At 47.8% G+C, this 17,120-nt stretch overlaps 1 protein-coding gene across 1 annotated transcript; it reads left to right on the plus strand.

Annotated features, from left to right (window-relative positions):
• Positions 1-4,105: 4,105 nt before the first annotated feature.
• LOC101779177 (nuclear pore complex protein NUP1) lies at positions 4,106-11,665 on the plus strand. Its single transcript, XM_004962573.3, has 8 exons — positions 4,106-4,549; positions 4,950-4,999; positions 5,410-5,522; positions 6,405-6,573; positions 6,914-7,186; positions 7,587-7,670; positions 8,877-9,634; positions 9,830-11,665. The coding sequence occupies exons 1-8, from the start codon at positions 4,195-4,197 to the stop codon at positions 11,214-11,216; spliced, it is 3,189 nt and encodes a 1,062-aa protein (XP_004962630.1). The 5' UTR covers positions 4,106-4,194; the 3' UTR covers positions 11,217-11,665.
• Positions 11,666-17,120: the final 5,455 nt, after the last annotated feature.

Below are 17,120 nucleotides of genomic sequence, written 5' to 3' on the forward strand. Positions count from 1 at the left end.
TCATACATGGTTATGAATTGTGCAAAAAAGGAAGGCGCGAACATAATACCTTGGAGCCAGGAAATATAAGTTCCACACCTTCTGCAGCCTCGACATCAATCACGTCGTCTCCCTGAAAAGCTTATGCTTCACTTGTTGGTCTTGGACGAAATGCTCGGCCACCAACACGTCCTCCACCACGAACTTTGCTGCCAGAACCACCATCAGGGAAGGATCCTGGAAACAAGGACCTTGTTGCACACCCTGCACCCCCTCTGCTGCCAGCACCTTTGCTACTGCCAGCCACTTTGCTGCCGCCAGCTCCTTTGCTATCGCCGACACCTTTGTTGTCGCCGGGCCCTCTACTGCCGCCGGCTCCTTTGCTGCTACCGCCTCCTCCAAATGCTCCGCTGCCGCCACCTCCTCTGGTACCGCCACCACGTGAACCTCCATTGCGAGGCACGCGTAAGCGAAGGGTACAGCTTGCGCGGCCCTAGGGAACTCAAACTCCCCGAAGGATTTCGGAGTAGCTACTGAGGTCAGGGAACTCCTCAGCCTGGGAGTTTAGGTCTAGGCCCTCAATGCACTGACGAGGAGGAAGGGAAGATTCGGACTGAGAGAAGAAATCAAAGCTGCCGGGGGGGAACAAGTCCTCGAATCCATCATCGCCGTGGCCATCCATGAGCAACCGGGGGTAGTTTGGGGGCATGGCGGTGGACTACTGGAGGTGAGCAACTCGTGGATCTAGGGGGCAGCGTGGGGATAAAAGGAACGAGATTTGCGGCGGGGAGAGGTGGATGTGCGGGCACCGAGATGAGGACCTGCGGACGGGGATAGGAGGATCTGCGGGCGGCGGTAAATGAAGTTGACAGGGAGAGGAAGGCGCCGGTAGGAGAAGGAGCTTCCAGCGGGAATGGCGGCGGGAGGGGAAGGCGGGCGAGATGTCAAGGCGGCAGCGGAAGGGTAGGGGATGGCCGGTGTTACGCGAAGGACCAAAGATAGGAGAGCATTGGAGGAGAGGACGGGTGGGATGGGGATGGCGGCTGGAGTATTGCGCGGCGAGAGGAGATGGCAGCGGTGGAAGGGAAGATGCGGGAGGGAGACGCTGCGAGAGGAAGGAGAGAGAGAGAGCGAGGGCAAACGATAGGGAGGAGAGAGATAGCGAGGGCAGCCCAGGAAAAGGAGGAGTTGGGGACCACTTTTAGCACAAGTTGATCCCTTTAGCACCCCTTGGGTGTGCTAATGAAAAGGGTAGTGCTAAAGTTTAGCACAACACTTTTAGCACACATGTTTGGATGCACAAGTGCTAAAAGTATGCTAAAAGTGCAGCGCTAAACTTTAGCACTATGTATCCAAACAGGCCCTATGTCCTCCTGCAGCCAGCGTAGAAACACAGAGGAGAGATGACTGCGGCACAGAAGCAGCACGATAGAGGCCGAAGTCCACCTACACGTCGGGTCCACGAAGCACGACCTAGCATTGCTCGCCGCGACGCCCTTGTCCTCTTCCTCCGGCGCGGTCACGCTGATCTCTCGGCTCAGCCTGGGCTTCGCGGCATCCGGTCTCAGCGCCCTCCACCGTTGCGGCCGTCTCCGAGGTGGCTACGCTGCTCGACCGGTGGGGACCTCCTCGGAGCACTCATGCGCATCTGCAGGCCTCTTGCGCCGTTGCCACCGCCGCTCGGCTTTCCGCCTCCGCGCGCGGGCAAAAAAAACTTCACGGGAATAGATTAGGCGCGCGGGAAAGGAAACACGGGGTTCGATTGGGGAGGGTTGTACTCGCATAAATCTGTGGGAGTTTTGTTTGAGCTTTTCGGGCTTTTGACTGGAAAGCTAGCTTTTTGAAAGCTTACTTTTTTGGTTGCTGACCTTTTGCTATTATTTGTTTAATAAATTTTTATCTTCTCAGCACACCAAAAGTTAGAAAAAGCTCCTCTCAGCTAGCTTTCAGTTCATTTTCTTAGAAGATAGCTTTCTAGCTTTCCAAAAGTCAGCCCAACGGCTGGACTGTTTGTTTCAACTTTCCAGCTTCGAGTTGCCAGAAGCTGCTGAAACAAACGGGGCCTTAGGTGGTCGATATTTTGCGGCCGGTTTGGAGAGGTGTTGGAGAGTTTTTTCCTCCATAAAGGTATTATGGGTAATTTAAGTAAGCCGTTGGAGTTGCTCTTAGTTGTTAATATATTTTAATAAATTTGATTAAAATTGAATTATATATTTAGGATAATATTAAAATGATATAGGAAAATGAGCGAGTGTATATACGCCGTTGAAACAATACAGGAAGTTCTGTCGAAGTTTAATTTGGAATTTTAAAATAGTCAGCGCACGCACCTATCCGCGAAGTATCGAGGAAAATTGTTTGTACTTTAAGAGCAACTTTAAAAGTTTCTTTAAAATTGCTCCAAAACCTTATTTAGGGGAAAAATAAAACTCACCTCCAATAACTCCCCCATCCTTCTCGTAAAAATACGCGGACGTGAAAAACACCTCCGTCGCCTCGCATATATGCAGGAAACCGATCCTTCCCCAATCCATCGCAGTGAACCATGGCCACCGCAGCCATCTGCTTGTGTCGGCCCGTGACCCCCAGCCGCCGCCGTCGTTCTCCCGTAGTGGCAGTGGCCTCGACTACCGTTCCCTTCGACAGGGTTGCGTCTGTCGCTGTCGCCATCTCACGCAGGCTCGCGACCCCTCGGCCTACTGCCACCGCCTGCCCGTAGTGGCCGCGACCCCACTGCCGCCCCTTCGGTGGGGCTGCATGCGCCCGCGCTAGGCCGCGCTACCGATTGCTGTCGACTTTGGTAGCCGCCGTTGAGGCACGCTATTCAGGACCACCCCTCCACTATGTCGAAGAACTCCGACGGATGGTGGACGACACGCTGAGCCTCTTTTCCGTCGGAGCTGCTTGGAGTTGTTGTCGCCCCCGCTGCGCGCGCTCAGAGCTGCCATCGCCCCCACTCCCGCCGCACCGCTCAAGATCGTCCCACCCTCTCTGCTGCATCATACATGACGAATCGATCGGGGCAGAGCGACGGTCTGCTTCTACAGCTCCAGGTGGGCAAGGGGCTGAGCCCACGGGAGAAGCACGCGGTGAAGCCAGAGATCCTGCGGCACGCGTGGGAGATAGCCGTGTCACCGGTGGAGGAGGCTGCCATGCTCGCCGAGGTACTTTGGGGCGCCACGCTGTAGCTGAGAGCTTCTGCCTTGACCGCTGACTTTCGGGGTCCACATGCTGACGTGGCCAGTTTTAAAGTATTGGTGAGTTTATTATTGGGGATCTGTTGTGGGATGACCTGATTTTGGAAGAAATTTTTTTTAGTAGAACCCCCAATAGATAGTTTTGGGGAGATTTTTGTGACTCTTGGAGTTGGTCTACCCTCAAAGCAACTCCAAAAGATCCCTTAAAATTATCCCAAAATCTTATTTAGGGAAAAACTAAAAAAAACTTATCTCCAACAACTCCCCCATCCTTCCCGTAAAAATGCGTGGACGCTAAAACACCTCTGTCGCCCCACATATATGCGGGGGACCGGTCCTTCCCCACCGCTCGAGGCACCCTGCTGCTGGGCCACTCACGCCTCAATCTCATCCACATCTGTGCTCTAGGAGCCACCGCCGCTGCCGCCACGCCCCCATCGCCACCACCGTCCCGTCCACCCATGCCGCCCAATCGCCACCCCCGTCCCGTCCATCTTAGAAGGCTCAATACGGAACAATAATCGGACACACAAGTGGGCATGTGATCCATTTTCTTGATTTCTTCTCGATATCTGGGTATTGATTTGATGGCACATGAACTGGCCAAATGGGTTTGGGACAAGAGATTAGTTTGAAACAAATAGCACTACAAGCGATATTGCCAGTTTGCTTCACAGATTGTGCTTGTATGAGCTATTTCTTGCTTTCACTGTACTGATTTTGTTCATGGCAGAGGAAGAAGAAAGGAGAACGAGAGGGGTCCACGTGCTGACATGGCCCAGTTTTGAAGTATTGGGGAGTTTGTTGCTAGAGATCTGTTGTGAGATGACACGATTTTGGAAGAAATTTTTTTAAGCCCAATAGATAGTTTTTGGGAGATTTTTTTTTCCATCTCTCAGTTTTGGAGTTGCTCTCAAGTCATCATTAATCAGCGGACTCCTCGCAGCTTCTTCCCCCCTCCTAAACCCTAGCCTGCGCCCCGCGATCCGGCGAAACCCTAGCCCAACATCGCCGTCGCATGGAGCCCCGGGGCTACGACTACGGCGGCGGCACCGGCGGCAAGATCCGCCGCCGCCCTCCCTCCCGCGCTGCCGCCGCCTCTCCCTACGCGCGCCCCGCCCCCGCCCCCGCCCCTGCGGCCTCCGCCGCGGCGGCGGCGTCGGCTTCGCAGGGCGGCGGGTGGTTCTCCCGGATCATTTCCGCCGGCGCCTCGCGCCTCCTCCCTTCCCTGTTCCCGAAGCCACCTCCTCAGCTCACTGCGCCGGTCCCGCCGCCGCCGGAGCCGCTCGAGAAGCCGCCGTCGCGCGATCTGCTGCTCGAGGCGCGCTCGGAGCCTCTCGACGCGCTGCCCTCGCTGCTGCCCCCACCGTTAGGTTTGTGTCTTCGGCTTCGTCTTTTGCTTGCTCGCGGGTTGCTGTTGCTCTGCTGCACGCACGGGTTTCATTTTTCAACTTTTCATGCGGTAGTAGCCTAGCCCATTAGTACTATTCCCCACTAGAGGGAAATCATCTGTAAAGTATATGAATAACTAGTTTAGCTCTAATCGAACGATAGATCATTATTGCACTGGTACATGTAGACTATTGACTATGGGAATTAGGGTGTTTACTCTCTCTGTTGTGCTAACTAAATTAGCTAGTTATAATTTTTTAATGATGTGTATATGGGATGCTATTGTAATCTGGTTCTCTGAGGAGGATTATTCACCCTACCTGTGTTTGATTGGTTGCTGGAAAACTTACAGAAGTTTTTGTTTGCCCCTGCAATGTACAGAGGATAATCTTCCACAAGGTGAAGAAAACAGTGGAGCAATTGCCAATGATGTAAGATGATTCCATAAATCCATACTGTACTTATTTGTTGTTTTACTATATTTGAGTGACTGGCAAAAAGTTTAATATGTTATCCCAATTCCCGACTAGAACCTGAGTTTGCCATATGCACTCAACTTTACTCATTAATTCATTCCAAAACATTTCTTTGCGGACGACTTTGCGAATCTATTTCAAGCATGCAATTTTCAGCCTTGTTCCATGGAGAACTTATATCTGGAGAATCTTGAAAGCTTTATTGATTTTTGGCAATTTGACAGATATTTACTTGTTCAAACTGGGGAAAAGTTCTCAGTTTATTTTTTTAAGTAACATCCTGACTAGTTCGGGTGACAATTATTTTACTTTTGTTTTATTTCTTCTGTAACATATTTCCCACGTATCTGCTTCTTTTAATGCAGAATCTGTGTGATCCTCAAAGTTCTGTTAAGGAAAAAGAGGAAGTTCTAAGAAATTTTGATAACCATTGTGGTATGGATCTTGAAGAGCTGTTGAAGCAGAAAACTTTCACAAGGCAAGTATCTGGTATTTCAGTGCAGGATTTGGGTCTTCAGAGACTATGGTTATCTTATATTTGCTTGATGGTTTTTGAGAGAGCAGGGAATGCTCTGTAGCCTTATATTCCAGTTGCATTAGCCTTTAGATGACAATTGCCAAATGATTTTTACCTGTTTCAGCCCTTTACTAGATCCTAATTTGTGTTGCCATTTATACCACGTTGGTAGGATGGTCCTAGCTGTTTTTCTGAACCACATGCCTTCTTGATTACTCTGATTTTCCTTGTTATATTTTTTTGCCCTATATATGTGCCCTACTTCTCTGACTGCATTCATATTCAAGAATTTTCAGAAACCTACCAATATTTTGAGCTAGTGGTCACACCTAAACATCCACAAAACCACCACTATTTTGGGCCATATTCTCACAAAACTACAACTTTGTAATCAGCCAGGCTCACATGTAAGTGATATGTTCATGTCTAGCTGGCCCACATGTCAAATTTAATGAACTTTGACTGACATGTTGGCCTGATTGCCTGATTGGTCATGGAAGGGGAATAGCCACAAAGTTGTAGTTTTGTGAGAAGAGAAGACAACCCAAAATACTAGTAGCGACATGTGCAAATGGTAACAAAATGTGGTAAGTTTGTGACAATTAGCCTAGGATATTGGTTGGTTTTTGTGAAATTTACTCCAATAGAATAATATTCAAGATCCTTTTTTTTTTGCTCTTTGCTAAGGACAACTTTCCATGCTAGTTGATTGCCATATTATTTGTGGGAACTACACACATCTGCATTGGTTTCCCCATTGCATGATGTTTCCTTATTGTAAGTGTTTAGTAGTATGTATGTCAGCATGTATGTCTCTCAAATGATTATCTGTATGTATTGCAGGACTGAATTTGAATATTTGGCTGAGTTATTATGGTCTAGAACTATTGGATCAAATTCATTGAAGCCTGAAGATGGTAGCTTTAGCAAAATGCCAATGTCTGAGCAGGATAATGGATCTAGACACTCCAGCTTACCAGTTGATTTCTCCATTACAAGATACAGTGTTGCAGTAAGTATATATGAGTGTATGACTGGCAACTTAGTGAGTGTATGACTGGCAACTTAGTGTATACAATTCAATTGAATACTAAACTATTTCTATTCTGTTAATGAAACATGATATTTATTTAATAATCTGATCTTGAATTTAACATATTTTTTAATTCAGAATAAGATCTTAGTCAACATTAATACGTTATATTGTACTATGAACTAATGTTCTGTTCTAGCATGTGTTGCACTTGCTATGCGTTTTATATGTATTGGAAATTGGAACAAGCCATCCTATAGAGTATGTATGATGTTGCTCTGTGACTACATGCTTCATATACATCTGTTATGTTCGACAGGATCAAGTTGCCTCGCCAGCCGAAATTGCGAAAGCATATATGGGTTCAAAATCTTCTAAGGGTTCCCCTTTACGCCTTAGATTGCATGATCCCTCCTCTATACCTATCAAATCAACTGAAGCTAGTATGATACAAAAAACTAAACCTCCCACAATACCTCTTCTCCAAAGCTCAAGATTACATGTTTCCAAAACTTCTGGTCGTCCTGAAAGTAACTTTACAACTCCGAATCGATCAGCAATCTACAAAATGTCATCATCTCCTTATTTTAAGGTATTTTTCCTATTCGCTTTATTCCATAGATTATTGATAGCTCAAGTTATTTTCTGTATCAGCATGTGCATATATGCAGACAACAGATTCTCTAGAGTATCATTTTTTTCATTCATTTCTTTTAACAACTTGAGTATGCAGCCATAGACCAGTTTGGGTACATATAAAAAATTGAAGAATCACCCAAGGACTGCACTGTACCTTAATTGTTCAGCCTGATGGCACTGTAGCAACTTCTATACCAAGAATGATGCTTCTACATTCAATAGTTTCATCATCATATCTGTTTCCACCTTTGATAAATATTTCCTTATTTGTCTTCCTTCTGGAGCATAAATTCTCATATATCTACCAGCTTGTGGGTAGTCTTTTCTAATTTAAATTAATCATTCTGTTTCAGAGTGGTGTTTCATCGAAGGATATATCAAGTACTGTATCTTCACCTTATCAGACCCCCAGTAGTGTCCATACTTTTGGCAGGCAGGTACTTATAATTGAAGCACGATCTGAATTTATAGCATTTTCATTTGTTGATTCTTACAAGTTTCAGGATTATAATGTTGATTTGCAAATTTAACTTTTTTTAAACTTCTAATTTTCTATATTGTAGTACTGCAGTCATTTGATATGGAACCTTGGAGACCAGTTCTTCATTCAAAATACTATATTTTTTATTTTGGCAAATACTCCCTCCGTTTTTGTTTGTAAGACGCACACGCATAACAAGATTCAAACTTACAATCTTTGACCAATAATTTAACTATCATTTTTTTATTTTATAATGTAAAATGTATATGGTTGGATTCGTAATCATAAGTTTATAACCATAAACAATATAATATAAGTGTAATTTGGAAAACCGTGCCAAGTCATTCCATGCCTTATAAACGTAAACGGAGGGAGTAAGTTGTAATTCCTTGAAATCAAGTGTGGATGCTCAACATTTTTTTATGGGACCACTGCGCTAACACTAGCAACTTTCAGGAGCATTTATATCTGATGCTCCTACAGCTGATTTTGATTTCTTATTTGTCAACTAATGTTTCAGTTTTTTAATGCTTGGATACAGACACAAATTTCCATGTTGTAGATGTTGGATATAGTGACTAAATTATTTCTACTATTTGGACAAAACTGTTTCCCCTTCTAATTTTTTTTTTGAAACAACCACTGTAATACTCCATGGTAGCAACAGTGCAAGGCCACCTACTTTTTTTCTTCCGGGGGGGGGGGGGGGTCATTTAGATGTTTGCATAGTTAGAGTTCATTTTTATGGTTTAATGTTAATGAATGCAGGCAGAAATGGCAGTGGCAGTAGGTTCCTCTCTACGCTGTTGACTTATATAACTGGTAGACTTCATACAATTTAATTCGTATTACTTTAGCAGAAAGTTGCTGAAAACAGAAACAGAACTGAATAAGTTTGCCATATTTGCATCCTGCACTTTTGTTTTGTTATAAAAGATATGCACTGCCAATCAGGTAGTCTGAGATGTCTGGAATGAATGCCATTGCTTGAGTTTTAGAGGCCCAAATAGTGCAACTAGACGGACAGATTTGAACTCCCCTATGTCATTTTTCCAATGTTCTGCCATCACTTTGTGGACTTTTGAAGTAACGAGGAATCTTACTACCTGCAATCCTGCCTACTTTTTTTTTTCTGAAGCAGTCTTGCATTGTTACTCGACAGGTCTTGAAGAGGAAGAGTAGTGCTGTCAACAATGAGATTGTATCTGTTGGTCCTGTGCGCAGAATGCATCAAAGATATAACAGAACATCACCGCTGTTGGAAACACGGCCAGGTTACTGTAGATATCTTGGGGGCCATGGAAGCAATGTTGATGAAGGTTCTGAGCAACTGGCACAGACTCAGAAGCGTCGTTGTGTGAGTAGAGTTGGTGATGCAACTCTTGGCAGCATAGATGACAAAGTTCACGCAAACAGTTTTGGTCAGGCTCCAGCGCAGTCAGCTGAGATGGCTGCTAAGATACTGAAGCAGCTTGACACATTAGTTCCTGCGCAAAATGAAAACATGTCAGAATTAAGGGAGAAACATGGGAATGCTATGGATGCCAGAAATCTTATTTCTCAAGAAAAGGAAGTATCAGCCCAGAGTAATCATTTGGAACCCTCGCCATCAGAGGTTAAGGATACCCCAGCTTCAGGGACTGAAAAGATGGTTGATGCTACATCAAACAAGTCTGATAATAAAAAGCCTTCAACATCTTTGAGAAGCCAGGCTCCTAATCTGGTATTATCCAGTAAAATTGACAGAAACAAAATGCCAGTTCCATCGAATGGCTTCACCTTCCCTATCCAAGCAGGCCTTGGTGCTCACTCTGTGGCTCCTCCAACACCTACATTGGCATCTGCGCCTATACTACCTGTTGAGAAGCAGCAATCTTCAGCACTATTCCGTGCTAATACTTCCAACGAAAGCCATCCCAGGTTAGTTTCTCATATGGTATGTGCAATGGCATAATGTTGAAAACTTTCTCACACTGAGCATTACTTTCTGGCAATGACCCACACCTGTTATCATGTACTAGGTTGGAGTATGCTATTTTTGGCTACCTTGTCTAGTAATTTATTTAAGCATAATGAAGCACATTAGGTTTCTAACATTGATGTCTGTCTTTCCAGAATTTTGCAATCAGTTTCTGAAGAAGGATCAATGGTGCATAAAGTCGATAACAAACTAAATGCAGATGCGAAACCAATGCCTTTTAAGAATTCTGGGCAAGGTGCATCTTTCACGAGTAACCCTGTGTTTAAGGTTGTCAATTCGAAGCCTACATCCTTAAGCAATGGCCCTGGGCATATGTCAAACTCTACTGTCTCAGCTCTACAGCCTTCTAGTGGATCAACGAACTCTGCTTCATTTCAGTCTGCTGGCTTGACCATCTCCATTGCAGCTTTAAAGTCTACACAGAGTAGTTCAACTGGAGGCAGTTTCACTTTCCCCAATACTAGTATGGGTAGTTTTGCCACCTCAAATGTGTTTGTGGGCACAACCTCTCGATCTGTTGCAGCACCATCATTGGCATCATCTGGTACAGGAAGCCCCAGCACTCCTTTCGGTTCCTCTCCACTCTTTGGAACTGCAAGTTCATCAGCTAGTCTGGATAAATCTAAAGCACTAAGCAGCAGTACCCCTTTTAGTACCTCCCAGCAGGTCAGCATTGCAAGTTCTTCTGCAGCTCAGGACAAATCCAAAGCAGTGGGTAGCAGTAACCATTTTGGCTTTTCCCAGCAGTATGGCACTGCGAGTTCTTCAACTTCTCAGGATATATCTGTCTCTCAACCAGCAGTTCTTTTTGGGAATCAGAATGGCCACTTAGGAAATAGCAATTCCCAGTTCACACAGAATTCAGTGAATAATTTGAGCTTCGTGTCTCCAGAGAAGTCAGAGAATGGTAGCTCACAAAGTTTTGCAGATTCACAAGTTTGTTCGGCACCTTTGTGTTCTGGTCCTTTCAATTCAGGTACTGTGTTTCCTTGGGCAGCCGGTTCGGCTTCTGCTTTTGCTGCGACTGCTCCGCCATCTACTACAAGCTTAGGTTTTGGGTCCAGTCAAGCATCGTCAGCATCCCCAATGCTTGGCAGCAAATTGAGTACACCCGTTCCAGCTTCATTTGGCTTGCCAAATACTGGCTCTGCTACTTCACTTCTCAGCCCACCCCCAAGCGCTGTATTCTCATTCCCTTCATCGACTCCTTCAATACCAAATCCTTCACCCACAACACCATTCGGTGGTCCTACTTTACAGATCAATGGAGGGAACATGGCTGCAGACGGGAATGGGTCCCCCTTTCCGACAGCTTCGCCGTTTCTCTTGCCAAGCAGCTCGCCATCGACTCCAACATTCAGTACGCCTGCAACTCAGTTTTCTTCCAGTACATCATCCTCACCTGGCATCTTCGGATTTGGCCAGCAGAGTCAAGCTTCTTCAGGTGGTTTCTCGATGGGCCCTGGTGGTGGTAATGACAAGTCTGGCAGAAGAATTATCAGAGTTAAGAAAAGGAAATGAGATGCCAGTTTTTTTAAGTGCTGGAGAACATGCAATCAGTTTGGCTTGTGGCCGCCCACCCTGCAATGCAAATTGCTCTGGTTTTCAGGGCTGAGGCGTCTGCTTGTGTTACTTTCCTGTTTCTCTTTGTTTTGCTGAGATAGCAATGAGATCCAGCCAGCCTTTGTTGATCACAATTTTGACACACTAAACAACAGTAGAGGTCATTCAATTCTGTCACTGAACTGATATTGCAGTATGATGAAATTCATTTGTCGATGTCAAACTTGTATTATATAAATTCAGCTATCAATTCGTCCATATCTTTGGTGGAACAATCACGCGATTCCTTCTCATTCTCCTCTTTTTGATTTGTGTATAGTTTTGCTTTGTTTTCTTTTCTTTTTGTTAAAGTTTTCCCCCCACTTGTAGCCCCGTTGCTTTCAAAGTGGATTAGGGACGGTCATGAATGTGATGGCTCGAAGACAGGTATGTGGTGCCCACTTAATCCGATGTTTGAAAATTGATATATTTCGTATTGCTCGTCAGCTCAGGATGTAACTTCAGTGATCTGTATGCATCGTTCATGGCTAAACGTAAGTAAATGCTGCATCTCTTGTGCGATGAGAATCGTGCGCGATGGTGACGCGGCAGCTTTGTCTCTTGGCAACGCAGTCTGCAGTGCATTGTTACCTTCCGGACTAGTGTTGTTTGCCCGCGATCGTATCACAGCGTATCCCAATTGAACTTTAAAATCGTCAGTTTTGTTATTAAGACGTGCATAGCACGTTCTTCTTAATAATTAAGAAGGTAATCACGCTATGCAACTCAGGAGGAACCTCAAAATGCAGAGTTACAAGAGCCACATAAATACGACAACAGAGAAGAAAATCACCTTACCACCACCACCACACTAAATACGACCTAAGACAACTGATGCCTGCAAGAGAGAGACACGCGCCGCCAACGCCGCCATCGTCCGTCTGTCCACGGATGAGCAGACCAAGTCTTCACCTGGCAAAACCAAATGGATCTGGCAGCCGCAACAACACCCCTAGCGAGGTGAGCTACGTTGAAGAATGCAACCGTTGTTGGCACCGGCGAATGCCAGGCAAGGCTTTCGCCAAAGGTCCCAGAACCAACTCCACACAGCCGACCGCCAAGGCCTGGATGATAGCCAAAGCGATGGGATAGCAACGAGCAATCCACGGTGGCGAGTCGCTGGTGGGGGCCGCTTCGCCCACGCGCACCCGAAGCGGCCGCCGCTGCTGCAAGCAGCCTGGCCCCCACACGCGGCCGCAAGAGCATGCCGTCATTGTTGCTAGACCGACCTTCGAAGATTCCCTTCCGTTCACCGTCGCCATTGTTGCCTGCAGATCCGGTGGTGGCCGTCGCAGATCCGACCATCGCGTGGATCCAGCCGTGGGGCTGCTGAAGCCGACCTCAAGCGAGGTCCCCACCGCAACCACCAGGGATGAAGACAGGAGGACGAGGGAGGGAGGAACCGAATGCAGGTGCGACCGACGAATGGAGGTGCGACCAAGCCGAGCCCCGACGCCTTCCGCGACCGGCCGGTGCCGGAGGTAGGGGAGACGGCGTGGCGCCAGGCGAAGGGGTGGCGGCCTAGGCTAGCGAGACCGAGCCAGGAGCCGGCGCAGCCAAGCCCCGCCGTAGCCCGCCGCCGACGCCAAGTGTGGAGGTGGGGGGGACTAACTCGTGGCGACTGTAGGGGCGACGACGACGTGAGCGCTCCAACGGCCCCGAGGCGATGGCCAGGCGAAGCACAGGCGGATCCGAAGCAGGGGAGGTTGGATCTGGCGTGTGGTGGCTGGGGACCACCCTCACCGGCGATGAGTAGCAACCCCGCGATCATGGCGACCTTGAAGGGGAGATGAGGAGGGAAGGGAGGAAGGGAGGGAGAGAACGTGCGTGCGGGGCCGACTTTGACCCCGCCGTGGCCGACAGACGGCGGCGGCCACTGGCGCTAGGGTTTAGGGGTGGGGGTGGGCTTGGCGGGCGCCCCCCGTGTCGCCAAGGAAGGTGACGCGGGGGTCACGGAGAGTCTGGGGCTTCAGGTCTGATGAATTTCATTGTCAGGTTTGTAGAGGTTGATTTCTGTTGGCGCTAGAAATCGGTCAACCGAATCCCCAGCGTCTGACACACGACTCGGGAGAATCTACTTAACTCCTGTTCGGGTGATTGCCTTGGTGCGGTTCGCGCGGCGTGCCAGCCAATCTGACCTGTTGATTGGCAAGGAAGAATACGTGTCAGGTCCGGAAGTCACGATCGGCTAAACTTCCGATCTCGAGAAAGCTTATCAGCGAATCGGCCGATTTGCCGTAATAAAGAAATCAGCTATAAAGCAGCCGATCACTGTAGCCGTGTAGACAAGAAACTATTGGAGTAACCGACACAATGCTATAGTAACAACACTAGGAATAGATCTAATCGGCTATATGTAAAATAAGTGAATTAAATAGCAAAATATAAAGAAAGCCGAAACTGCCGATTCCTAGCTGGGTAACTGGTGATAAAACTAGAAAAACAGGTAAAACCTATGATTCTAGTAAATATCGATAACTAGTGAATAAATCTAAACGAAACGACAGCGATGTGCCCGAAGTTAAAGCTTAGAATTTACTCGGTAAACGGAACTTACAAGATCGGCCGGAGATCAAGTTGATGCAGCCCTGCCAACCCGTACGAACTCGTGAAAAAGGAGAAAGTATTTGGCGAAGTCGCCTGCTTGAAAGTAAGTACGAGGAAATAGTAGTTGGTTGTATTGATTTGTTGATGATTACAGATTTACAAAGGTAGCTATTTATAGCCCCGTACAGATGACTCCTTAACTGACTAGAACTCTATCCCTAATTCAAATAGAAAACGAATATTTACAAGCACGATTCGTACTAGGTTGGTTATTATACACTTCATGGGCTGATTTCCTCTTCATCCTTCTAATCCTTTCCAAGCCCATACCGGCCCAATTATTCCAGCCCCCTAATCGGCCGATTCCTTATCGGCAAAGGGTAACCGATTCGGGAATCAGACGTGTCCGATCCGAACCCCAAGGGTTAAGCGAAGCAGAAGTCATCGGCCGATCCCCTACTGTAGCATCTGGCCGATCTTGGACTGTAGCGCCAACCAACCGATCTCCATCTGTACTTTCCCATTCCCTCTTGGCGCCGATTTCACTGGTGACGAAATCTGGCGTCAACACATGCCCCCCAGTTTCGGAGTAAAACATAGTCTTTTACTTCGAAATTCTTTTCAACTTCCCTTCCGAAACAGCCGCAATGAAAATATCCTTCCGTTTCGCGGTCTTCAACCTGATGATTGCAATCTTTTCGAAACGGGCGCCCACGACAACCACTACTCCCGAAAAACTAGAAACGCCGGCGCGGTAAAAATTCCATTTTTACCCCTCCTTAGGCGCCCTTTAAATAACAGTTCACCCCGCACTTCACCTTCAAGCTCACGTCCTTCTTCCTTAGCGCGCGCACCTTCTTCTTCCCTCAGCACTTTCCCTTAGCTCTGAAGCTTCCTAGCGCCATCTTCCTGTTGCTTCTTCTTTTCCCCTCCAATGGCGGCCCCTTCAGGCAGCTCTCTAGCGCGCGATGCTCCGGAAATGGCGCCTCCGGCGGTAGTGGCGACAGCGGTTGCTCCGTCGTCAGAAGAAGGAGCTTCATCGGAGATCCCAATGGCGATCCCCATAGCGGCCTCCTCCTCCGCAGCTGCATCAGCGGCAACGCCGACTACTAGGAACTTCATTCCAGAGGTTATTACCGAATCCTCCCTTTATCGGCAATGCATTTACTTTAGATCTGTTTCTTACTTTTGCACCCCCCTTTCCTTTTTAGGCGGTTAGACATCGCATTACCATCCATCTTACGGGAAATCCTGGCCTTATCTGTCTCGGACCCATGGGGAACCCAGATCCAATAGAGCTCATCAATTTAGAAACCCACAGAATCCCCTTCAAACAATCCACCATGGACCTGGATCACTGGTTGGGCACCTTTAGGTCCTGGCCGAATGAAACCCCAGGTTGGAGGGAGTGGTACCAACGGATAGCCGAGCCGAAGAGGGTCCTATGGGACGAGCTCAAAATCGACCAGTGCATCAACCTGTCTTTGTCCCAGATGGAGCGAAATGAACCGTTGGTGATAGCGGCCTCTTATTTTTGGTCTGATGCCCTCAATGCTTTCTTGTTTGGGCATGGACCTATGACTCCCACACTGGCCGATGTGGTTCTGTTGACCGGCCTTGACATTTCCTCCCCGGACACACCTTTCCGCCTCTTAGCCGCGACATCACATCGGCTGGACACAAGAGGAATCGGCGGGTGGAAAGGATTCATCAGATGCAACAAAAGAGCCGGGTCTGTTGAGAATAGGGAGCACACGGCCTTTTTGATGATGTGGTTAGAAAAACATTTCTTTTGCGGAAGAGCAGCCGGCCCATCAACCAACACCCAGGCTTTAGCCGAAGCGCTATCGGTAGGAACCCCTGTTCCCCTTGGGAAACACTTGCTAGGGGCGGCGTACCACATGCTCCACCAAATCGGCATCAAACTATCCAAGGGGGAGCCGATTGGAAATCCAGGTGGCCCCTGGTGGTTCATCAATTTATGGTTGAACCTCTATATGAGCAAGATCACTCAGCAGAGGGTGGACCACATGATGTTCCCCAACATTGAATCGGCAGAAGATCCTACTGCTCGTCGCCGATGCACATCTTTTGGTGAAGCGGCGTCTGCCTTCCCGGGTTGCTTGTACTCTGCTACAAAAGTGGCCGAGTACTTCCGATGCTTTTACAACGGCTTTAATGAAGATGCAATTGTCTGGTTTCCTTATCAGCGGGATGACCCAATCTTTGAACTTCCAACCTGCTTCGACTCGACCACTGGCCGATTCGACGAAGAACTCACCGATGAGCTAATCAAGCCAGGAATCCTGCCGGCCAACTTCTTTTCGGGGAAAGATGCCCCCACGTACGAGTTCTACAATCCCTCTGCTGCAGCACGCCAACTCGTCATGGGTCACCTGCCGATTCAAGTATATTTCGCTGGCCGAGTCAAGTTCAGAGATGGGCTCACCACAGGTCTGGACTACAGTCGGGTACGAGACCGGATCCCGGACTCCACCACTATTGATCTGAACAACTGGATAGTATCCCCCTTCGCTGTCCAGCCATTCAAACTTTGGTGGGCCGAATGGAAACAATTCCTCTTCCGCAACTCGGCATCGGCATACTGCAATCTCCTGGATCCAGCCAACATTGACCCGAATGCCGAGGTATTTTCCTTAGCCGATTTTTACTCTTTTTTCAACGTAGTCGAATACTAACACTTTGCTTCATTTCTTCAGTCTGAGAATCGTGTCCCCCCAACACACAGCCGGAGTGGACGGCTAATAGAGGATCATCATCCATACACCGCCTACCCTCTCATCGGCTATGACGCTCCGTCCGTGGACGTGATTGCTGGCCGATCGAAACAAGCACAGAAGAGAGTCACCAAGAAGACCAGCCGCCGAGTCCGAGCCTGTATAGAATCGGCGGATCCTCCCATGCTTGTATCGGCAGAGACTTCGGCCGCGTTGTTAGAGGCCATTCAGGTAAACTTATGTTTAATCCTTCCGAGTGTCGTTTCGATATTAATCCTTCTTATCTCAGACTGCACAGAGTACTCCCATGGACACACAACAATCGGCAACAACCCAATCGGTCACCGACGTGCCCCCGCTTCCATCCGTTGAGGTACAACATTATTTCACCGACTCCCCTAGTATTTGAATAATATGCTTACTCAACCTCCTGACACAGGTCATCGGCACGCCAAGCGCTTCTCAACCACTAGTCCCCTCTCGGGAAGCTGGTCCAAGCACAGCGCCGATCATCGTGGAGTCTTCCTCTTCTGATGAA

Source organism: Setaria italica, chromosome III (genome assembly GCF_000263155.2).
Source record: "Setaria italica strain Yugu1 chromosome III, Setaria_italica_v2.0, whole genome shotgun sequence".
Taxonomy (NCBI): Eukaryota; Viridiplantae; Streptophyta; class Magnoliopsida; order Poales; family Poaceae; genus Setaria; species Setaria italica.

Excerpts from the sequence above, each read along its gene's own strand:
- LOC101779177 (XM_004962573.3), top strand. The coding sequence starts at position 4,195 with ATGGAGCCCCGGGGCTACGACTACGGCGGCGGCACCGGCGGCAAGATC. Across the intron at positions 6,574-6,913 it reads TTACAAGATACAGTGTTGCA|GATCAAGTTGCCTCGCCAGC; the intron begins GTAAGTATATAT and ends TATGTTCGACAG. Across the intron at positions 7,187-7,586 it reads CATCATCTCCTTATTTTAAG|AGTGGTGTTTCATCGAAGGA; the intron begins GTATTTTTCCTA and ends ATTCTGTTTCAG.